Consider the following 24,564-nt stretch of genomic DNA (forward strand, 5'->3'; position numbering starts at 1 on the left):
TCCCACTGGCAGTGCTGCCTGAATCTTAATGTGGCACTGCATTCTGAAGGGTAAACAGTGGTGTGCATTGCAGTGTTGAGGTGCTGCTTTCTGCCAGAGGTGTTTTCTATTTGTTTTACCTCTCTTCCCTCTTTTTCTATGAGGGAGCTTCCAAGTAATTACGTCCAATATTGGCTGAAGGTTCCCTTTCTGCCATGCTTGCAAGGCTCTACCATGCAAGCCTCTTCAGGGGAGGTTCATGCCACCTTTTTCCTGACAAGTGAAGAAGAAACCCTTTTTCTTTTCCCTCATGACCCTTCCTACCTGGCAGGCAGTGATGCTGATCACCTTGCTGCAAGTTCTTGCACTTCCATGTTGGCTCTACAGGGGTGTGCACAATGCTCTGAACCTGCTGCTGGCTGTCAGACCTTGGCACTGTTGGTCAAGTGAAACTGACCAAGCTGGCCCATCTTTCTGAGCAGGTAGAACAATTTCCTCAGTCTCCTGTCTGCTGTGGTTTTGTCTGGAGTTGTAGGAGATAAGCCCCACTCCTGTTTCTGACCCTGACTAGTTTTGGAGTATGCTGTGTATGCCCTAATTCCTCTCTCTAGAAACTGAAGATCATGGAAAATCCACTGAGCTCTGTAGGACCCATGGGAAAACACACTCTCCAAATGCCAAGTTCTGCACCACAGAGCCCCACCAAAGGAAAGGAGATAGGTGAAGTTATCTACCTGTCTGATTTTAATGGGGTCTCCTTGTGTGGAGTTTGTTCATACTTCACCAAACTCACATTCACTGCCTGATCTCAACGGCCCTTCCCACTGGTGCTGTGTCCTGGGACAAGTTGTTTACAGCCCCAGGGCCTATCTCTAAGTCCTTGACATGGGTGCAATCCATCTGGGCAGCCTGTCAAGGCTCATTGTGAGCATACATCCTCCGATCCATCGCAGACACCAATCCTGTCGTGCGGGCTGGGCTCTCCTCTTGCTCAGCGACAGGAAGTGCTGATTAGCTCTTCCGCCTGCTCCTCCTAGCCCAGCTGCAGGAGCTACTCCTGCACCAAGGGCTGTTTTTCACTCATCTCACTCTCATCAAAGATTGGTGTGTCTTGAGAGGTGGCTCAGGCAAAGACAAGGCTTCGGGCGACACCAAAGCACCTTACAAACAGCGTAGGGCTTTCCAGCCCAGTCAGTGCTTTGAAGCATTTGAGCTTCTTGGCACAAGGATGGTGAAGCCCTCCAAACCTCTGGGAGGGGCAAGAAGTGTGGCTGCCACTTCCAAAACTGGCATCCTGTCTTGCATCAAGAACATATATCCAGGCTTAGACAGCAGCAGGTTTAGAAGATCCTGTCTCTTGGGTACCAAGAGGAAAAACCTGAAACATGAGGAAAAACTTCTTTTAAAGGTGAGAGAGACCTGGAGCAGGCTGCCCAGAGAGGTTGTGGAGTGTCCTCTAGGTATTTCCAAGACCTGTCTGAATACATTCCTGTGTGACCTGCCTTAGGTGATCCTGTTTTGGCAGAGGGGGAGGTTGGACTCAATCTCTGGAGGTTCTTTGCAACCCCTAATGTTCTGATTCTATGCAAATGAAATCCCAACCCTCTATTTAACAGTGTTTTGTCATTTTAAATTCATATTGATGAGTACTTCTAAGAAATATTTGCTCCTGATTCTTCTTGCTCCATGGAATGGCAGGCTCACTCATTTTTAGGGTAGGGAAGCAGAGGTCAGGAACAACAGATTTCCCAGGTCTACCTTGAGACTGCAGGCCCTGCAGCACCTCCTTGAAATTATATCCTTCTTAGAAGATCTGTTTGCAGGAGAGGATTGTGATTGGGGTTTTCCCCCTTCTCCTCTTGGGAGTTGTTAGCCCAACTCCCTGAGGTTTAAGTTTGCAGTGGCCTACTGTAGGGGCTTCTGTTACTATACGTGGAGGACCTCAAATGGCAGGGTTGCCTCTGCTGTTCCTCCTTCTGGAACACTGAAGTGGTCTTTTGTCTTCCCTGTGGATGTCAAAAATATGTAGAGGTAGCACACTGAATCTTGGAATCAGAATTGGTTTGGTTGAAAGAGACCTTTAAGAGAGTCCAGCTGTAACCCAGCACTGCTGGACCCACCACTGAACCATGTCTTTCAGCAGCACATCCACACAGCTTTTCAGTCTCTTCAGGGATGGTAACTGTAAGCAGCCTCTTCCAGGGCCTAACCACCACTCTTGCAGTGAAGACTTTTTTCTTAATGTCCAGCCTAAACCTCTCCTGGTAGAACTTGAGGCCCTTTCCTCTTGTCCTCTTCTCCAGCTTTAGGCTGTCCTATTGGGCTAGGTGTTTAGGTGATTTAGGTTAGTGTCATCTGTCAGAGCTCTGGGGCATCTCCTGCTTCAATCCATTTGGGAGACCCTGATAGAGGTCTGTTTGTGACACTCTTGAGGCTCAAAAGTGATGTGAGGCAGTTTGTTTCCCTATGTTGGTTGTCAGTTGCCAGTCACTGACATAGAACTGTCAAAATCCTGTTAGAGTCAGGCCTAAAACACCACCTAGGACAATAAAAGTAGGTGGTAATGAGAGGGTTCAGAGAAATATGCACACCTCTAACACAGACAATTCAATTCAAGCTTGTCAGTTTTATTTACCCAGCATCCTAAGTAGGAGTCAAGCTCTCAATGAAAATGGCAGTGTGTCACTGCCTGTGGGCTTGCTGTATCATTCTCCACTGAATTTTAGTTTCTCTTCTGGGAATTCACATAATCACCTTTTGAGGGTTATCTGCCTTGCTGCCTTTGCAGAGAATTTGTTCTTCTTTCCTGCTGTTGAAAAAAGTAACAACACACACACAAAAAAAAACCCCACACCCCAACACCGCTTTTCTGGTACTGCACAGTTGTCAGCACAATACAGCCACAAAGAGTGTGGCTGGATGGGGTTTTTTGGTGCATTGACAGTCATTCCTAAAGCCTCCTTTTTTTGTTGTTCTTGAGAGTCCTTCACCAGCAAAAAGTCCTTCTCAGCTGGGGTGGAGCAGGGCAGCTTCACTGCCAGGGGAACACCCAGGCAGAGAGAGGCCACTGGAAACGTTCTATAGCCTACCGGCTGTACCAAGGAGGCAAATACCAAGCTCTGTCTTATTCAAATTCAACATGAAAATAATGAAGGTGGTTTTTTCCTACTGGGCTTTGAAGCTGACATCAACCTTGTTGTCAACTCCTCCTGCCAACCCACTGCAGAAAAGCAGGGTGCAAAGGGAATGGGGCAAGTGCCTACACTGGCTTGATCGTGCCATCGCTGTTGGTTCAGCTGACTCTGCTGCTGGAGAGCTTTCTGCCTCCAGGTGGTTTCCTGAAGAACAACTGTAGGGCTGTCATTCATAAGCAGGAATGGACCTGTATATGTTAAAAAGAAAGATTTAAATCTCTTAAGTAAGAGCTATGGGTAGTGGGATGAAAGGGAAGATCCTTTCCTGCTAACTCATTTTGCCTTTGATATCTCTCATCGACAGTCTTGGTGCATGGTTTGCTTTAGTAAAGCACAGCTTTCAGTGTGCCACATCTCAAGACAGGCTAAGAGAATAGGGGCTGTGCAGCCTGGAGAAGAGAAGGCTTCTGGGAGACCTTACAGCTACCTCTCATTATCTGAAGGGGACCTACAGGAAAGTTTTACAGGGACTGTTTAGAAGGGCTTGTAGAGATAGGACAGGAACAGACTAGATTAGACCGAAAGAGACCTTCGAGATCATCATGTCCAACCTATCATCCAACACTATCTAATCAACTAAACCGTGGCACCAAGCACCCCATCAAGGAGCAATGGTTTGAAACTGGAGCAGTGTAGACAAGTTTGACATAAGGAGGAAGCTCTTCACAACGAGAGTTGTAAAATACTGTAACAGGTTTCCCAGGAACGTGATTGAGGCCCCATCCCTGGAAACATTCAAGATCAGACTCGATATGGCCCTGGGCAGCCTGATCTAGTTGGTGGTGTCCTGCTTGTCTGCAGGGGAGTTGGACAAGATGACCTTTGAGGATCTCTTCCAACCCAATGCAATCTGTGAATGCCAGAGCCCAAGGTTCTGATGTGCAGCTCCAGTCCAGTCTGATTTGAACTTGTAAGGCAGAGGTTCTCAAGAACATTCAGTTTCTTGACCGTTGGTTTGAGTTTCTTCTCTGAAGGCAAAGATTATCAGGCTACTGCAGAAAAACGTCTCTCTTTGCCTTGTTTGATAATGCTGCTGCAATGCTCAAGTTGTGTGTGCAGGGGTGGGAAGGAACAGCTTATTTCCCTGTGGGACACCAGTCCCTCACTTTGACTGATGTTCCTATTGTAGCTCTGCTCCAAACGCTCGTCTGCAATCTCTGCTCGGAAGGATCCGTACTGCTCTGGCCTCTATTTCCTGCAGTTAAGGTTGCCTAGCTGGTGGTGTCTGCCTGGGGGGAGCCACAGAGTCATATGACTTGTTGAAGGAGCAGAGATAACAAACACCCTTCAGGATGTCCGGGTGTCCCTGGTTAGAATTCTTCTCCAGATAAGATAGCGGAGGTGTTGCTGCGGGGCAGGCAGGCCAGAAAACAATAGCGGGTTGAGGCCAGAAAACAAGATGGATCCGTTTAGTCACATCTCTGCTGTCAATAAAGGGGCAGAACTGCTCTGTAGAGGTCAAGGCTGGAGCTGTACCCAACATCCCTTCAGCTTCTTCCTCTGATAAACTTCTAGGAGAGCAATCGTGCTTGCTGCTCAGAAATCTTGGGGTCAGAAGCTGCGTTGAGAGGAAGGTGGCAGGAGCTGCAGTGCAGGACTTTCAAGCCTCTGTTCTTTGGGTGGTGGTGTTGCTCCTTGGCTGAGTGGGATGTTCCAGTACTTGTTTTTCTGTATCTGCTTCAGTATCCAGTTGCAGCCAGTGTCTTCAATGGGTGAGTAGAGAGGCATTGCCTTCAAGCTTATTTCTGTTTGCCATTCTGAAGACTCGTGATGAGCCTTGGTATTCTGCAGTGAAGGACTGGAAGACGTGAGAAACAGCCTTTCCTTTTGAAGGTGGTGTGAAACTCTTTCCAGTTGGCAAGATCTTTCTGTCACAGAGCATCCAGCCTCCCATACTGGGAGACTCTCTGCTGCCAAGGCACTGTGGGATTGTCCTCTCCTTTTGCAGAACTCAGATGTTATGCTACTGGTTCTGCTGCTGCTTCCACAAATCTTACCTGAATCGAGTGTCATAATGCAGTGCTGCTCGCTTCCTTGCCTGGTCACACCGGGGCAGGGACCTCCAGTTCCACAACACGTGCAGGGTTGATCTTTCTGCAGAATGGTGGGCTTGGGAGTGCCTGCTGGACCCTGATTTGTCATCCAGTGTGTGTGTCAGCTGGAGAATTAATGGTGTGGTCAAGATTACAAATTGAAAAGCTTTACTTTGTGGCTCATGCTTGTCAGGCTGAGTTGCTCAGGCCACGCAAGAAGTGTTAGGGAGGAAAAAGAAGTGGAGCCAAGACACATGAAAAATGGAGGGACCTGGAGACAGTTATGTGTCTTGTGCAACACCCCAGTGCTTTCATTGTCTGGGGAAAAGAGATGAGAGGTTGACTGGTGGCTTCTGTAGTTCTGTGGAGTTTTTTCTTTGAAAACTCAAATTAGTTTTCAGTGAACTGTGCTGCCAAAAGCTGCTTGGAATCTGCAGGGATCTTGCCATGGGGCAGTCTGAGGGTGGCTATGGGGGTCTGCAGCATTCCAGAGAGCAATGTCTGCCTCTTTAGCTTCTCTGCCTCCCTTTTCCTTCTGTGTGAGGCTCTCAGAGACATGAAAGATGTGAGACTGTGCTACCCTATTCTTCTGAAATGCCTTTTTCCAGCTCCCTCTGAGCTGCTGCATGTTCAGCTCAGTAAATTTTGTCTTTAAACTACCTTCTGAATGTTTAAGAGACAATGTGATCTCCCTAGATGAGTGTGTTCAGAGTCTGTCTACAAAGGATATTCCATAAAGCTAATTATGCTCTATGAAAGCTAATGAGCATGTGTATTTTTGGTGCTGCCCAGCTGGGAAGCTGACAGGGCTTGCTTTGAACAACAGAAAAACCTTTTAATCCTAGTCAGTGACTCACCCTAAGGCCATACTCATCCTGTGGAAGCCCAGAGAGGGAAGCACTGGTGGAAGCCTGGGGGGAGCTCTTTCAAAGCTGCCTGCAAAGGAAAGTCAGAAGCCATGTTTCCCATTCTGAGAAGTCCAACAAGCTTTTGGAGGATGGGGTTTAACAGTGCTGTTGCTGTCTGTGGGTAAGGGGAGGCAGGTGAAGTGTACAGCTCAGGAGGGATTTCTTGGGGACTGTCATCACAGATGCTGGGGAGAACTGGGTTGGCTCTGGTGAGAGTGAATCTGCTCCCTTGCATATACAGGGAGTTGTGGCACTAGAGATTTCCCTTTGTAACCCAGAGCAGTGCCAGCTTGCATCTCTGCAGCTCTTGCCTGGATACAGCAGCTGCTCCTGTCCTTTGTGCTAAGTTTGAGGCCAAACAAAACTCATCTGTGGCTGAGGGAGGTGTAAGGATGTTTGTTGAGAGAAGATGTTGTCTTTGGGAAAAGGTAGAAGAGAACACAGATGTTTACAGAGGATGCACTAAACAAGGGTGACTTGAAGTCCATTCTGGGAAGCTCTTGTAGTTCCCACTTTAAAGACAGTGAAGCAAATCAAAATAATGAGCCAAGAAGGTTTGTCTGCATCCAGAACATTCCATTACAGTATCATGTCTGTCTTTCCCCCCCACCCCCCGAGTGCATCACCTCCTGCGTAAACAAAGCAGAGAGAGCAACTTGATTTAGAACACAGAAACATGATGTGGGAAGTAGGGAGTATTCCAGTCTGAGATGTATTTAATCAGAGTGGTTGGTTTTATTAGCCTAAATCTAGGAAATAGTAATCAATTTTCCTTACTTAAGGCAGTATTAGCATTCTCTTGGCTCAACAGGGAGTATCTACTCATGAGTAAGTAGTGCTTAATCATGTATGAAAGGTAGGTGAAAATCAAACCTCTGGACTTTAGCTGCCAAGTCAGGGTTGATTAGAAGACAAAATCTATGGAAATGTGAGTTCCCAATTCATTTTTTTTTCTCCCTGTGGTATTCTTATGTTTTAATTGTAGAAGGTTCAGAAAGGTCTCTGTCAAGGGACACACTCCTTGAGCACTGCATGAAAGGCATGTAGTGACAGGACAAGGGATGATGGCTTCAAACTGGAAGAAATTAGATTTAGATGAGGCATTAGAAAGCAATTCTTCTCCATGAGGGTGGTGAGGTGCTGGACCAGGTTGCCCAGGGCAGTTGTGGAGGTTCCAACCCTGGGGGTGTTCAAAGCCAGGCTGGATGGGGCCTTGAGCAACCTGGTCTAGTAGGAGGTGCCCCTGCCCATGGCAGGCGGGGCTTGGAGCTGAATGATCTTTGAGGTTCCTTCACACTAAACCATTCTATGATCACATGGACAGCCATGCACATACCAGGAGGTCTATGTGTTTGTAGCTGGCCCCCCACAAACACCCTGCTCACAAACTTCTGGTCATCTGTGGAGATCAGGATGGTCTGTGGGCTTGCATGGAACGTTATTTTGTCAAGAGCTAAACATTTTCCTCCCCAGAAAGGCCTGATTCAGACCTTCAGGTTCTCTACATTTTAAGATAAACAAAAATACATAGAATCACAGAATTGTATTGGTTGGAAAGGACCTTTGAGATTATCAAGTCCAACTGCTGTCTAACCACTAACCCATGTCCTGCAGCACCACAGCTGTTAGTCTTTTAAACACCTCTGGGGATGAAGCTGAGATGCAGGGAGGCAGGTACATCACACAAACCCACAACAGGTACTGTGAATCATAGAGCTGGTTAGCATTTGGCAGAGAGGCAGGAGCAGGACACAGTCTCTGAAGGGGAAGAGGGCACACCAAAGCAGATCTTTAAACCCAGGAGGCTGGCACCAGTCATTCTTCACCTGCTGCAGAGTTTGAGAGTTCACAGAATTCCAGCATGTTAGGGCCTGGAAGGGACCTTAAAAGATCATCCAGTCCAACTCCACTGCCAGAGCAGGGTCACCTAGAGCAGATCACACAGGAACACATCCAGGCAGGTTTTGAATATCTCCAGAGAGGGAGACTCCACAACCCCCCTGGGCAGCCTGTTCTGATCTGAGATCCTCCAGCTCTTCCAACTCATCTTGGCAAAAATACACATTGCTCCAGGACAGACCATGGAGAAAACAACTCCAGGGAAATGGACCTGGGTCTCCTCCTACCTCATCTCTCTGAGTATGCACTCTTGGCTAAAGACAGCCTGCTGGGCTGATCAGCTTCACTGACCCAGGAGAGCAGTCCTTACACTGCCTGATTAAAATTGTACCATGAAATGAGCAGGAGCTGTTAGACTGGAGCAGCTCTCCTGTGAAGGCAGGCAGAGAGTTTTTCAGCCTAGAGAAGAGAAGGCTACAGGGAGAGCTGATAGCAACCTTTCAGTACTTAGAGGGGGCTACAGGAGAGCTTGAGAGGGACTTCTGACAAAAGCATGGAGTGATGGGGCCAGGGGTGATGGCTTCGAACTGGATTTAGATGAGGATGTTAGGAGGAAGTTCTTCACCATGAGAGTGGTGAGGCAGTTTGCTCATCAAAGTTGTGGGAGGTCCAAGCCTGGAAGTATTCAAAACTAGGTTGTACAGGTCCTTGAGCTGTAGGATCTGTCCCCACTCGTGGCAGAGGGGTTGGAACTAGATGACCCTTAAGGTCCCTTCTGCCCCAGACAATTCTATGATTCTGCATGGCAGAGTTACCAGTGCCTTCAGGAGGGTCTTGCAGATGCTCAGTTAGTGCTTGAACAGAGAGTAAAAGTCGTAGTCTGGATCCAGTGCTCCTGAGATGTATTTCCTCTGGCAGAATCACTGCCTAGACTTCCAATTTGCCTTTTTCCCCACCCCCTGTCATACCCTATGGCAGCTGAACAGCAAGTCAGACTGTTGCATAACGCTGTAAGAGCTCTGCAGCTCTGCTAATTTACTTCTTCTTCCAAGACATTTAAGGTGAGCTGTCAGAATCTTCCATGAGACAATGACTTAGCCGGTCCCACCGTTTCTCCCTGGGGATCTCCGTCCATCACAATGATTCCCTTAAGTCAGGAGGAGGAAAAGAGGTAACTTTTCCTTCCTCGCAATTACCAGTCAGCAGCTCGGTTTGGTATCTACCATGTTCTCCTTGTCTCTTGCTGCATGCCTCAGCCCTGGACCCCTGCTCGGCCTACATCAGCCTGAACGAGCCCTGGAGGAACACAGACCACCAGATCAACGGCTCCCACGGGCAGCCGACGTGCGACGGTCAGATCGACGGGGAGTGGTACCGCTTCACCGGCATGGCCGGCGACGCCATGCCCACCTTCTGCATCCCCGAGAACCACTGCGGCACCCACGCGCCCATCTGGCTGAACGGCAGCCACCCGCGAGAGACCGACGGCGTCGTCCCGCGCCAGGCCTGCGCCAGCTTCAACGGCAACTGCTGCCTCTGGAACACCACCATCGAGGTCAAGGCGTGCCCGGGCGGGTACTACGTCTACCACCTCACCAAGCCCAGCGTCTGCTTCCATGCCTACTGCGGCCGTAAGTACCTGCTGAGCTGGCTTCTCTGACACACCCAGCTCCTCACTGGGTGGGAGAGGCAGCGAGCATCCACACACCCAAAGAAGTGGTGCTTGAGTTCTGGCTTCTTCACCCACAAGCTTCTTGGGTGATGAAGTGCAGATTGTAGAATGGTGGAATGATAGGGCTTGGAAGGAGCCTTTGGAGCTCATCCAGTCCAATCCCTCTGCTAAAGCAGGGCCACCCGCAGCACGTTGCCCAGGATTGCAATGTCCAGGTGGGTTTTGAAAGTACCCAGAGAAAGGAAGATCTCCACAACCTCTCTAGGCAGCCTGGTCCAGGTCTCCAGCACCCTCACAGCAAAGAAGTTTCTGCTTAAGTGAAACCTTCTGTGTTCTAGTTTGTACACATTGCCCCTTTTCCTACCACTGGCCACCCCTGAGAAGAGTCCAGCCCCATTCTTATGATCTCCACCCAATGGAGGAAGATGGTGACCTGTCATTATGAAATCAATTAGACAGTTTTCACCTCCCTGACTTCAAGCTCTTGTTCTAGCAAAAGTCTCCTATAGCTGACCTGGCTGCAGTGATTTAATCCTCCCTGTGGGCCCTGTGGTTTATTTTGGCATGCTACCAAAGCCCAGATTTGCATCTCTGCCTTGCGGTAATTAAACTAAACTGTTTCCCATCAGCTTTCCTACCCTGGGCTAGGTCTGTAACTGATGGACTAGACACGGTGTGAAGCTGATGGTGCAAGCAGTGTTCTTGTTGCATACTCAGAGGTTTGTGTGGACAACATTCTTGTCATGCCCTAGATTTTTATGACATCTGTGACGTGGTGGATTGCCAGGGCTCCTGCCTGGACACCGGTGACTGCACGTGTTCCCTGGGGACAACACTAGGACCTGATGGGCAGACCTGTCTTGGTAAGGGTGGAAAGAACTCGTGTCAGCTATTGGTGCCTTCTTTCCCCTTTATTTCTTTGCTTGTGTCTTGATCCATTGCCTTACAGAGCAGTACAGAAAGGGACAGGCATTCTGAGAGGAGTTTTCCCCCTTGCTGCTGAGGGCAGGTCTTTGATTCTGTCAGTGGTTTCCAATCCCTCCCCGTGGAGTGACACACAGCATCCCTTGACTGAACACATCCTGGTGCCCCTGGAGCGGTGTGTGCACAAAGGCCAGATTTGCTGTCTGCGTGGCCCAGCTGCTGAAGGCAGCAGCAGCAGCAGAGTCTCTTTGCAGGATCACGCTCTGCTCATTGGTATGCAGGGAGGGCTGTGCAGTCTGTCATTGGAGATTTCCTCTCACTCGCTCTGGTGCACATCCCTTTCCTCCAAAGAAAGTTTTGCTGGCTGGCACAGGGCTACACACTTTACTTGCTTCACTTTACTTGCTGCCTTTGTGGGACACTGACCAGGGCCTGGGGCTTGAGGAGAGCCCCAGAGGTGATAAGGTAGTATTCAGGTGACTGTGCTTGCAGAGACTAGCATGAGCAGGAAGGAGGAGGAGAGCTGTAAGTGAGAGCAGAGTGTGGAACGTGGGCTTCAGAGATCTGTGAGGAAATCCCCATGAGCCTCTGAAGAGAGGATGGTTGAGGTTGTGCATGTGATGCTGGGAGGAGACCACCTGGGTGGGAAGGTTTTAAGAAGATGATCTGCAGGATGAGGCAAGGGACTGGAAAGGGGCAGCTACTGGGGAGCTGTGAAGCTGCCCATGGATAGGAGGAGGTGAGGCAGAGTGGGGAAGAGGTGCTAGTGTTCAGGGATAGTGGAATTTCATCTTTGTGGCTTGATTTGGTAGAGAAGTTGAAAGCAGAGTTGGTTCAGGAGGCTGTGTGGCAGATTAGTTTCTTGCATCCAGACTACAGCCGAGAAGGCAGGCGTGGGTAGTTTCTTCCTTCACACTTCCCATGTCTGTGGGCATCAGAGTAGGGGCCACAGGCATTGCAATCTGTGGAGAGAGCAGTCTGGCCCTGCTGCAGGGCTCTGCTCACTCACACTGCTTCTGCAGAAGGGTTTAGCTTAAGCTGCTCTACATCTCTGCAGCATTGCGGGTGATTTAGCTTCCCCCAGCTAATTAAAAGCATTCATTGGGTGCTTGTGTGCCAGACTTGCAGTCACAGAAGTGCCCTTACAGTCGGTAAATGTGTGGCAGGCTCTCAGGGAAGGGTTTCCTGCAGCAGGGAGGCACACAGGAGCCTTGTGCCAGCCTGTGTGCACTGCAGCTGCCTTCATCCCCCCATGGCCAGGCCAAACAGTTTCTGCACTGCTGTTTCTCTTCCTTCTGCCTTCTTCCAGATGGCACAGCAGCTCAGCTGTAATAAGCACATCATCTTGCCTACCTGCACCCTCATTGTTCTAATGATTTTCTGTTGTGCTGAGTAATAGTGCAAGCACATCTCTGAAAGCAACCATGCCAGCCTTCCAGAGAAACCAAAGAGGTTAGCCTTGCCTCTACCTTTCCTGTGTGGAGAACATTACTCCTTTCCCTGCTCACCCCAAGAGGGAGGCTGAAGATGCTGCAGTAATACTAAGCATCTCTGCCTGTGATCCTTCCTCCCTTCAGTACATTAAAAACTCTGAATCCCAGAGCAGAACTGCTGATTCTAAGTTATGTTTTCATTTGCAAACTTACTTAGAGGTTAGATTAGGTCTCAGACTTTCTATTGTGGATTCATCAACTTGATACATTGCCTGTGCCCTCCTGAATTCCTTGGGTCCCTGTGGTATTAAGTCATGGTTAAAATCAGTTTGGCACTCTCCCTGTCCAGTCTCAAGAAAATCAGCCTGTGTCCCAGAATTGCTGGTTGTCAGTGGCATAGAAGAGCAGAACTTGGAGGTGAATTCCTGGGTACAGCCCTTGACCAATTCAAGCTCTAGGACCTTCTAACATCATTGCTGCACAATGGTCAGGAGTCCTTTCCCTATTCACCTCCTGGTTTTAAGCAGCTCCAGGTTTGTTGTTAGAAGGGAAAGCATGGAGCCTGTCACAGTGTGCAAAGGCAAGTGCCTGTGTATGTCTGCTGGACCTGCTTCCCACCTCCCAGAGCAGGTAGCAGCCATTTCTTTGGCTAAAAATGCTCAGCTCACATTGCTTGTGGAAGGAGACACCACCACCAGCTGCAAGCTGCAGGTACTGTCTATGTGTGGGAGCACTCATACCTGAGAGAGCTCATCTCTGACCTGTCTCTTAAAATGAGATTTGTCTTTTTTCCTGGGTTTTAAGCTTCTGGCATTTAGTAAATGGTAACTTCTAAGCTGTTTTGGTGAGATCCCCTGTGAGCTGTGATTGATAACCTCAGCCTTCTGGCCTGCCTGAGAGAAACCATTAGTTTTTGTGGCTCAGCAACAGCAATGACTGTCCTTTGCTCTAGATTGGATTCACTTTTTGCACACAGACATTAAATCAGGTTGAAGAATGAGAATCTCAGCAAACAAAAGTACCTTTAAAAGAAAAACAAGAAGGCAGACAGACGTAGAGAAACTTTAGCCTCCAAAAGAGAACATTAGGAGGAGTCTTTAGAGATTCAAAACCATCTGCAGTGCTTTTTCCTCAGTGTCCTGGAGGGCTGATCACAGCCAGCACAGAAATGTGACACAGGCACTGTTGGTGGGTATTTGGATTTAGGTTAGAACAACTCAGTCTAGTGAACCTATTACAAGGTTATTCTATGACTTTTATCCAGAGTCAGCTTCAGAAAGTGTGGGATGCCAGTTCAGGCACTTCTCTCCTGAGCTGGAAATGTAGGAGCCACAGCTCCATGGAAGGCTGCAGAGGGGCAGAGCAATGAGGAACTGAGTCCCCAGAGGGAGTAGCTCAGAACCAAGCTCTTCATCTCCAATAGAGTGTCTGAGCAACTCATGGTTGTGATGGCCTGTGTGGCACCACCACCTGAGGTAGGTCTCACCAGGGTGAGCTCTGCAAGAATACCTGAGCTGCCCAGTACAGGGAGCAGCCAAAGTTGGGGCATTTCTCATGGCATGACTTTTCTTGGGAAAGCTTCATGGGGTTCAGTGAAATATTTTGGTTTGATTTCAGCTCTGTTTATATGTTTACAGCTCTTTTCCCTTCTAGTGTTTGTTTGCCTTTGGTTTTTCAGCAAAGGATGAATCATTTAGAATTAGCAGTGTGTAGCCTAAAAATGGATAGGGTTTATTTTTGACCAATTCTGGTATCTACCTACTTTTATCCTACAGTGAAGTCATGTTAACTCCATTGTAATGTCTTGGTGAGTAGAGAATAGCTTAGGATGAGATGACAAAAGAAAATACAGAATCATAGAATGGTTGGAAGGGACCTTAAAGATCATCTAGTTCCAACTCCCCAGCCACAGGCAGGGGGTTCCACTAGACCAGGTTGTCTCATCAAAGCCTGGCCTTGAACATCTCCAGGGTGGGTGCATCCATGAGCTCCCTGGGCAGCCTGTTCCAGTGTCTCACTACCCTCACTGTAAAGAATTTCTTCCTAATGTGAACTCCTAACATGAACATGAACTCCAGCTTGTGGAACCAGTTTGGAAGGTTCCAAACTGGTGCATGCTGTCTTTTCTTTCCAGGTCTGCTCTGCACTTGGGGTAGACACAGCATGGCAGGACACTCTGCTGTGGCGTGCAGCATTTAGTAGCATTGTTCCTCTCTGTTGCCCTAATCCAGGTCAGAAGACCAAGAAAGCCATTCCGTGGTCTGACCAGCGCTCCCATGCAGCAGCCCCTTTCTGCTAGCCATGTGGCTGCCAGGGACCACGTTCTGACAGTGTTGGTTTTCTTGCAGATGAGAATGAGTGTGAGCAGAACAATGGAGGCTGCAGTGAGTTTTGTGTTAACCTGAAGAACTCCTACCGCTGCGAGTGTGGGATTGGGCGCACGCTGGGAAGCGATGGGAAGACCTGTGAAGGTGAGGCTTCAGCTCTCCCAGGCTGCTGCAAACAGTATCACAGAATCATAGAATGTTAGGGCTTGGAAGGGACCTCAAAAGATTGAGTCCCACCCTCCTGCCAGAGCAGAATCACGTGGGCAAGTCACACAGGGATGCATCCAGGCAGAGTTTGAATGACTCCAGAGAAGGAGACTCCACCATCTCTCTGGGCAGCCTTTGCCTTCCTCACAGTGAAAAAGTTTTTGTTTGTGTGGAACCTCCTCTGCTCCAGCCTGCACTCGTTGCCCCTTGTCCTGCCACTGGACATCCCTGAGCAGAGCCTGGCTCCATCCTTCTGACACTGCCCTTCACATCTTGATAAACAGGAATGAGGTCACCCCTCAGTCCTCTCCTCTAGGCTAAAGAGACCCACCTCCCTTAGCTTTTCCTTGGCAGGGAGACGTTCCATTGCCCTCAGCATCTTTATGGCTGTGTGCTGGACTCTCTCAAATAGTTCTCTGAGGTCCTTCTTGAACTGTGAGGGACCCAGAATTGGGCACAATATTCCAGATGCAGCCTCACCAGGGCAGAGTAGAGGGGGAGGAGAGCCTCTCTCAACCTACTAACCACAGCCCTTCTAATCCACCCCAAGATGCCACTGGCCTTCTTGGGTGCAAGGGCACATTGCTAGCTCATGGTCCTCCAGGTCCCTTTCCCCTGTGCTGATATAAATTGTTCCCTTTCCTTGACAGCACAAGTGCTCTCTTGGCTCCTTACAGCTGAGATTAAATGTCACTCATATCACTTCTGTGCTTGGTTGTTACTGAAATCTCCTCCTAATCAAGCTGAGAAGTGTCTCCCTGTGCTTCTCCCTGCTGCCTTCCTTTCTGTTAGGATTTGCTTGTATTTCTCTCCATGGAGGGAGAGGATATGGAAGACAGCTTGTCCAGACAGAACTAGTTTTTGCTGTAGATGCTGGGATTTGGCTCAGGAGATCTGTTTGACAGTTGTGTGGAGGCAGGTTTAGCGCTGCTGCTTTTTGACAGCTAGCATTAGGTATGGAGTAATGTCACTAGACTGGAGCATGGGCATCACTTAGCCTCCCAGGATAGAGCTTGAGGAGTCTGTAAACAGCAGCTAGATTTGAGATTAGGGCTGCTTTGTGACTGTTGTCAGCATTTAGGCGTGGGCTCTGCTGTGTGAAGCTGCTGCAGTTTCTTCCCAGTGGTGGCACAGCCAGGTTGAAAAAGCCCTTGATGAATTTAGGCTGTGGGGATTTAGAAGGGGCTTAGAGACCAAATCACAGGTTTGATCTGTTGTCACTAACAATGGACAAACTTACTGGAGCAGAAATATGAAACTCAGCAAAACCTGGCTGGTGCCTGATGTTTGCTGTGCCCCCTCACAGGCAGAGCTGCTGTGTTGGGTGTTCACAGATGCTGGGGGGAGCCTCAGACAAAAATAATAGCTACAGATGTGCCTCACCTGATAGCCAGGACCAAATACACCTGCAGCCTGACTTCAGCTGCGGTGTGGCAGACATCCCTGGTGCAGGGAGACAGAGGGATTGCCGTTGCATTTTTGGGCTGGGCTCCACCCTTCCTCGTGGTTCACTGGCAGGTTTTGTCCCCGACTCCCCCTTTTGGATGCCAGAGCACATTTCATCGCCCGTCTGGAGAAACCTCTCCGAGCTCTGTGAATAAATCATTGCTCCTCCGGACGGTGACGCTTCCCTGGGGAAAGCTGCTGTGCTGAGTGCTCCTTAAGTACTCCTTGAGCCGTGTAGGACCAAAAGTAGGCTGTGAGCTTTGTCCCTTCCACATCCAGCAGGGAGCCGGTGTGGTGTCACATAGGCCGGCTGCGCTATGTGGCGGTTTTCATTCCCGAGCGCTGCGCTCTTCTGACGGGGCTGGAATCGTCTGCTCTTGGAAACTTGTTTTCTGCTGTTCCCACATCTTAGGGCCATTGATATATCACTTAGATTCCCCCCCTTCTGTAAGAGGGATGGTGCTTTTCACCAGTTTAACACTGCTGCTGGGGATTTTTACAATCTTGTTAGTGAGTTTTATGTCCAAAGATGTGCCCTCAGCTTTGGGAGCCATTAGAGTGTGTGATTTACTTTGCCAGCCACCTTCCAGCTGTTGCTAAAAAGAGCAAATGCAAGAGATTTAGCTTGTTTACACGAGCTGCTGAGGCTGAGTAGGGTTAAGAGTATCTCACAGTCTCCATTAGAAGGTTTTACCCTTTAATTTAACTCATGGGGAGGATTCAGGCTGTTGTTTTCCATGCTGTGTTTAGGGTTGAACGTGGGATTTCCATCCTTTTCCTTGCATCTCTGGGAAAACCACACAGTAATTTCTGGTGGCAGGCTTGGGGAGTAATACTTTTATGTAAGATTTATTTATGTTTGGTGTGCTCTTGCCTTATTGACAGCATCTAGCCAGATTCATCCCAAAGGGTTAAAAAGAAGTACCAAGCAGCAAAGGTTATTGTTGAGAAAAAAATCGTGATGCCCTTGTTATTTTCTTTACCACAGTAACAGCAATTGGAAACAGCCTTACTTGCCTTAGATTCTGAAGTCTTCAGACTGTAATTGGATGACCTTTCAGGCTCTCATCTGCAGCTGCAGGGGCTAGGAATATGTTTTACAGAAAAATTCAGATCCTCAGAGGATTCCTTAACCTGAGCAGAAAAGTTGTAAGAAAAGATTAAATTCCCCACTTTAGCTGTGCTGCAGTTTCCAGTGGGGGAAAGTGGGGAAGAGAAGCAACCTTACAGCATGAACTTGTGTTATTCTGTCCCTTTGATAATGTACCTGAAGCCTGAAACTCAAAATTCCTGCTGAACAAACTCCTACAAGAAGAGCTGCATCCTCAGCCTACAAAGGGGATGCAGGACTCCTGTACACCCACCCTCATCACAGCTGGGAGACCCACAGGCAGGGAGCACATCATCTTTGCCCATTGGAATGGGCTGTCTGGGGAGGTGGTGGAGTCATCATCATTGGAGGTGTTCAGGGGGAGACTTGATGGGGTGCTTGGTGCCATGGGTTAGTTGATCAGGTGGGGTTGGATAATAGGTTGGACACGATGATCTTGAAGGTCTCTTCCAATCTGGTCTGGTCTATTCTATTCTATTCTATTCTATTCCAATTCCATTCCATTCCATTCCATTCCATCCCATTCCATTCCATCCCATCCCTTCCCATTCCATTCCATTCCATCCCATTCCATTCCATTCCATTCCATTTTCTCTCCAGTGTACCTTGATGGGAAAGAGAGCTGGCTACCTGCAGGCTGGTCCTCCCTGAGACACCTCCCCTGCAGATCTCAGGGCTTTTATCCTGCTGATGACTGAGGGAGTCAATTCCACAGATTAGAAGTTTTAAGAGGAGGATTCTTCTCACACTTTTTTCCCAAGTAAAACAACATAAAAATTTAGTTTCAAAGGATGTCTGAGAACAGCCAAGCTGAAGATTGCCTCCTCAGCCTTCTCGTGTATGCCACTTATAACCCTGTGATTTAGTGTGGTAAACCTTTTCACAGCATTCCTTATGAACTTCATGGTGAAATGACACACAGAGGAAACTTTACAGTTGAGGCTGTGCTAATTTTCCTTTCATTTGCAGAAATTGAGGGTTGTCACAACAATAATGGAGGCTGCAGCCATACCTGTATTGAAGTGGAAGACACATATCAATGTGAATGTCCAAGGGGACTTGTTCTGTCAGAAGACAACCACACTTGTCAAGGTAGGTTAAAAAAAATCTCCATGACAACCTCTCTTCCCTAGGTGCCAAAAGTGTGTCTGAAGGAACCTTCCTTCTGTTTTTTGTCGTGTTCCCTGTGTCTGTCCTTTCCAGTTTGGTTAACGGAGCTTTGCTGTCACATTAGCACAAAGGTTGGAAGAGACCTCAAAGATCATTGAGTCCAACCTGTCACCACAGACCTCATGACTAAACCATGGCACCAAGTGCCACATCCAATCCCCTCTTGAACACCTCCAGGGATGGGGACTCCACCACCTCCCTGGGCAGCACATTCCAATGGCGAACGACTCTCAGTGAAGAACTTCCTCCTCCCCTCCAGCCTAAACTTCCCCTGGCACAGCTTGAGACTGTGTCCTCTTGTTCTGGTTGCTAGAGAGAAGAGACCAACTCCCTCCTGGCTACAACCCCCCCTCAGGTAGTTGTAGAGAGCAATAAGGTCTCCCCTGAGTCTCCTCCTCTGCAGGCTAAACAATCCCAGCTCCCTCAGCCTCTCCTAATAGAGCTTGTGTTCAAGGCCTCTCCCCAGCCTTGTTGTCCTTCTGTGGACACCTTTCAGTGTCTCGATGTCCTTCCTAAACTGAGGGGCCCAGAACTGGACACAGGACTCAAGGTGTGGCCTAACCAAAGCAGACTCCAGGGGCACAATGACTTCCCTGCTCCTGCTGACCACACTACTCTTGATGCATGCCAGGATGCCATTGGCCTTCTTGGCCACCTGGGCACACTGCTGGCTCATGTTTAGGCAGCTGTCAATCAGCACTCCCAGGTCCCTCTCTGTTTGGAAGCTCTCCAACCACTCTGACCCCAGCCTGTAGCTCTGCCTGGGGTTGCTGTGGCCAAAGTGCAGCACCTGGCACTTGGATTTGTTGAATGCCATCCTGTTGAACTCCACCCATCTGTCTAGTCAGGAGAGGTCCCTCTGCAGAGCCCTGCTACCCTCTAACAGGTCAACATCTGCTCCCAACTTGGTGTCATCTGCAAACTTGCTGATGACTGACTCAATCCCCTCATCCAGATCATCAATGAAGATGTTAAAGAGGATGGGGCCCAGCACTGATGCCTGGGGCACAACACTGGTGCCTGGCTGCCAGCTGGATGTGGCACAATTCACCACCACTCTCTGGGCTCGGTTAAGGACAGATCATCCAAAACTGAGAGCCTGGAGACTTTGTTCTTTTCACCAGGCAAGGGAACAGAGATGCAGGACCCAGCTGGGTGCATCTTGCATCACAGGCAGTTCTGGCAGCATTCACTTACAATTTGTATTGCTTAGCATCTCCCACCATCCAGCAGGAGTTAGGGAGGGGATTGTCCCCTTGTACTCATCTCTGGTGAGGCCATGCCTCAAGTATTGTGTTCACTTTTGGGCACTTCAATACAAGAGAGATGTGGAGTTGTTGGAGTGAGGAGGGCAATGAAGCTGAAGAAGGGCCTGGAGAATAAATCTGATGAAGAGCAACTGAAGGAGCTGGGGATGGTGAGTGTGAAAAAGAGGAGACCTCATCCCTCTGTACAACTACCTGACAGAAGGTTGTGGAGAGGCTGGTGCTGGTGTCCTCTCACAGGTAATTAGTGACAGAACAAGAGGGAGAAACCTCAAGCTGCAGCTGGGTAGGTTCAGACTGGACATTAGAAACACTTTTTCCACAGCAAGAGTGGTCAGGCACTGGAATGTGCTGCCCAGGGGTGTGGTGGAGTCCCCAACCCTGGATGTGTTTAAAGGTGGTTTGGATGTGGTGCTTGGGGATACGGTTTAGGGGTGACCCTTGCAGAGCAGGGTTCTGGGTTGGACATGGTGAGGCCAAGGGTCTTTTCCAACCTGAATGTTTCTGTGATTCTATTGCTCTGCTTCAGCCTTTGACTCATTGATGCCCTTACAACTGAATTTTCCATACTTCAAATTGGGTTTTAACATTTCAGCTGAAGTGGTCCACTCCCTTCCAAGAGTGAGGTTCAAGGGTGGGTATGCCTCAGTGAGCAAGTAGGAATGGTTCTACTTGATGAAATTGCTGCTTCTGAAGCTTTTTAGAAATGCAGGCACTGTTTTCAGGGGTGAGCACTGCACCCTTGGGAATCAGCAGTGCTTTCTGCTCCAGCAGAGCCAGGTAGAGAGGAAGAGATGGGAATTTCCAAGACCTGTGATTGTGCTTACTGATTGAAGGTCTAATTGGTGGTTACAAGGCAGAAAAGAGCAATGTTCTTCAATCCTGGCTCCCTAAGGCAGCCCCAGCAGGTTTAGGAGGCCTAGGCAGCGTTTCTCCTTCTTCTGAGGCTGCTAATGAGAGCAGCAGCACTGCTGGGTGCCAGGCTGGGGATGTGGCATCTCATAAAGCAAAACTCCTTTGCTTTTGCATTTCACAAATCTCCTTCCCCATGCTGTGGGCTGCAGTTTTGAGCAGGTATGACAGCATCTATCTGGGGACTGTACCACACCACCTTAGGTGGCATCTAATAATGTTTGTGGTAGCACAATTAACAGTGCAGGGCAGGCACAGCTGCCTGAAGAAATTGGATCTGCAGCCTGTGAACTCTCCTCTGTTCTGCCTCTGCATCCAGACCAAACATTAATCCTCTTCCAGAGAAATCACAGGCTGGGCTATGATTTTTCCACAAAGATACAGCAGCCAACAAAACACTTGGAATTTTGCAGTCCAGTCCCACTACCCCACCTCATTCTGAAGGGTGATGGTGAAGTGCTTTTCTTCCCTCTCCCATGCCCAAGCTTTGTGTGAAGCTATGCAGGATGGAGTGGTGCTGTTTGTGTTTGTAGCAGTGGTTCAGCGTTCCCCAGCACCAGAGGTCCTGTTCTGCTGAGCAGTGTGTGCATGCATGAAGATAACTTCTGCTCCAGAAGGACAAGGAAGGAGCCACAGGCTGGACAAAGACTTAACTGAAACATGAGGAAAAACTTCTTTACCCTGGGGGTGCCAGAGCACTGCACCAGGCAGACAGGTTGTGGAGTCTCCTCCTCTGGAGACATTCAAAACCCATCTGAACATTCCACTCCTGGGCAAGCTGCTGTGGGATTGGACGTGGCACTTGGTGCCATGGTCTAGTCATGAGGTCTGTGGTGACAGGTTGGACTCGATGATCTTTGAGGTCTCTTCCAACCTTGGTGATACTGTGTGATACTGTGAAGTTGTTCCCCATGAGGGTGGTGAGAGCCTGGCACAGGTTGCCCAGGGAGGTGGTGGAAGCCTCATCCCTGGAGGTTTTTACAGCCAGGCTGGATGTGGCTGTGAGCAACCTGCTGTAGTGTGAGGTGTCCCTGCCCATGGCAGGGAGGTTGGAACTAGATGATCCCTGAGGTCCCTTCCAACCCTGACAATTCTGTGACTCAGATTCTAAACAAGTGGGGGTTGCAGGGATTATATGCTTTGTTCACAATTATTATTTTACCATAGTAATGCAGCTACCTATTTTACATCCTTACCTACACCAGACAAGCCTCCTGAGCTAGCACTGCCCCAGATTCTCCAAAAACTATGACAAAGATGACTGCTACACTTGCAGCATAAACTTAGCTGTGCAGTATTTCCAGCTCTGCTTAATACCCAGCACAGGTTTGACTAATATCTCTTGCACTGCTGTGCCCTGGGAAGAGCCTTTCCCAGATAGGGGTATCAAATTCAGACCACCTCAGGCAAAGGCATTTTTTCAGACCCCTAATCAGATTTTCCCTCAAACCCAGAGCATATCAGAGCCAGGCAGAGCAGTTCCACATAGATGCTGTGCTAAAATGGAAGCACTGCAGAACGCCACCATTACAATTTTCATAAGCAATAAACCCAACCCCTGCCAGCCATCCCCCTTAGCTTACTCATTCCCCCTCCCTCCAACCTTTGAATTCTATGCCAGATCTCCATGTGAACTCTTTGCAATTAAAATTCCATGATGTTAGAGATGGGAGAAAAGGCAGAGATTGGATGAACTGAAAGAGGAAAGAAGAGGGAATAAACTTCAATTACAAAGTAATTGCTATAGATATTCCTTGGGTGCCTGCATATCTAGTCAGGTACAAGACAAGTGTGCTGGTGCATATATCAGGGAATCACAGAATGAGAGGGGTTGGAAGGGGCCTCCAGAGATCAAGTCCAACCCCCTTGGCCAAGGCAGGTTCACCTAAAGCAGCTCATGCAGGAACATGTCCAGGCAGGTTTTGAATGTATGCAGAGAAGACTCCAGCGCCTCTCTGGGCAGCCTGCTCCAGGAGCCTTACATTAAAGAAGTTGCTCTTCATGTTTAGGTTCAAATTTGTGCTCATTGCCCCTTGCCTTGTCGCTGGATACCACTGAAAAAACACCGGTCCCATCCTCCTGACACTCACCATTTAAGTATTTCATAGATTCATAGAATGGTTTGGGCTGGAAGGGACCTTGAAGATCACAGAACCATAGAATCAATAAGGTTGGAAAAGACCTCAAAGATCATCAAGCCCAACCTGTCACCACAGACCTCATGGATAGACCATGGCACCAAGTGCCACGTCCAATCCCCTCCTGAACACCTCCAGGCATGGTGACTCCACCACCTCCCTGGGCAGCACATTCCTATGACAAATGACTTCCTCAGGGAAGAACTTTCTCCTCACCTCCAGCCTAAACCTCCCCTGGTGCAGCTTGAGACTGTGTCCTCTTGTTCTGGTTGCTAGAGAGAAGAGACCAACCCCTTCCTGGCTACAACCTCCCTTCAGGTAGTTGTAGAGAGCAAGAAGGTCACCCCTGAGCCTCCTCTTCCCCAGGCTAAGCAACCCCAGCTCCCTCAGCCTCTCCTCCCAGGGCTGCGCTCAAGGCCTCTCCCCAGCCTTGTTGCCCTTCTCTGGACACATTCAAGTGTCTCAATGTCCTTCCTAAACTGAGGGGCCCAGAACTGGACACAGGACTCAAGGTGTGGCCTCATCAGTGCAGAGTCCAGGGGCACAATGACTTCCCTGCTCCTGCTGGCCACACTATTCCTAATGCAGGCCAGAACTTCTTCTTTTTGCCCAATAATTATTAGTACAGCCTTTCCCCAGCTCCCTGGTAGAACTTTAGTGCAGACTGTCTCACCAGAGCCCTCACCTGGAGTACTGTGTCTAGCTCTGGGGCCCCCAACAAGACAGATATGGACCTGTTGGAGCTGGTCTGTAGGAGGGCTACAATGATGATCAGAGGACTGCAGCACCTCTCCTATGAAGCCAGGCTGAAAGAATCAGGATTCTTCAGCCTGGAGATGAGAAGGCTCCAGGGAGACCTTAGAGCTACATTTCAGTATCTGAAGGGAGGGACTGTTTAGAAAGGCTTGGGGTGATAGGATGAGGGGCAATGGTTTGAAACCAGAGCAGATTTATGTTGGCCGTGTGGAAGTTCTTTGCTATGAGGGTGGTGAAATACTGTAACAAGTTGCCCAGAGGGGCGGTGGAGGTTCCACCTCTGGACACATCCAAAATCAGACTTGATGTTGCCCTAGGCAGCCTGATCTAGTTGTAAGTGTTCCTGCTGACTGCAAAGCGGGTGGACAAGATGACCTTTGAGGATCCTTTCCAACCCAATGCAATCTGTGAACCTGTGGCTTTTGTAGTTCCAGTGCTGTGCAAGTCGAGCTCTATTGAGGTCAACATCCCAAAGGACCTGGTCGGAGGCCTGGACCTGTCCCTCATCAATACTTCATGCAAAGGAGTATCCAACGGCACTCATGTCAACATCCATTTCTCCTTGAAGTCCTGTGGCACTGTTGTGGATGTATGTATGCCTGCCCTGTCTCTTGGGATCTCTTGGGTTTGTGGCTTCTGTGGGGGATAAAGTCAATTTTCCTGTACCATCAGAGCAGTTTCCCCTGTTGCCCTGCAGCTGGCCTCAGACCAGACCAGAGGTGGCATCTCAAAGCTGGAGGATTTGTTCCATCTCCTCTCCAGTGATGTCCATCTGTCAGCATTGGTCCTGCTCTTTCCTCACCCATCGCTTCACAGGAGTAGCTTCACCATCATTCTGGTGCAGAAAGCACGAGTGGTGTCACTCCTCACCCTCTGGTTGAGGCAGAATCTGATCCCCCAATAACATTTCAGAGGCTGCACTGGCAACTGACTGGTCAGGAACCAGAGAGCTTCTCTTAGCAGATGGATAGCTGAGAGAAGAGGCCCTTAGTCAGCAGGTAATGGTGAGCATCTCTCTGGCTGCAGCATATGCACTCACAAGCTGTGCCTTCAGTGGCCAGTTTGACCTCTCTGAGCAAGGTAAACCCAGCTGCTAGTCTGAACTCCAAGAGGTCTTCCTCAGTGATCTTCAGTAGGTAATGGTGAGCATCACTCTGGCTGTGCTTTCAGTGGCCAGTTTGACCTCTGTGAGCAAGGTAAACCCAGCTGCTAGTCTGAACTCCAAGAGATCTTCCTCAGTGATCTTCAGT

General features: G+C 49.0%; 1 protein-coding gene across 2 annotated transcripts in view; it reads left to right on the top strand.

The window, feature by feature from the left end:
- The first annotated feature begins 577 nt into the window (after positions 1-577).
- OIT3 (oncoprotein induced transcript 3) overlaps positions 578-24,564 on the top strand; it is a 32,784-nt gene continuing 8,797 nt past the window's right edge. The window contains exons 1-6 of one of the 2 annotated variants that reach the window (XM_068140366.1): positions 578-4,885; positions 9,210-9,584; positions 10,378-10,488; positions 14,331-14,453; positions 18,043-18,165; positions 23,743-23,903. In XM_068140366.1, the coding sequence (XP_067996467.1) occupies positions 4,822-4,885; positions 9,210-9,584; positions 10,378-10,488; positions 14,331-14,453; positions 18,043-18,165; positions 23,743-23,903 (957 nt within the window). In that variant the 5' untranslated portion in view covers positions 578-4,821. Of the gene's footprint in view, positions 4,886-4,929; positions 9,125-9,209; positions 9,585-10,377; positions 10,489-14,330; positions 14,454-18,042; positions 18,166-23,742; positions 23,904-24,564 lie in introns of those variants that run through there. The other variant, XM_068140367.1, reaches the window with a different exon arrangement.

The sequence above is a fragment of the Melanerpes formicivorus genome, unplaced genomic scaffold (assembly GCF_026170545.1).
Source record: "Melanerpes formicivorus ecotype bairdi unplaced genomic scaffold, bMelFor1.0.p_v2 SCAF_6, whole genome shotgun sequence".
Classification (NCBI taxonomy): Eukaryota; Metazoa; Chordata; class Aves; order Piciformes; family Picidae; genus Melanerpes; species Melanerpes formicivorus.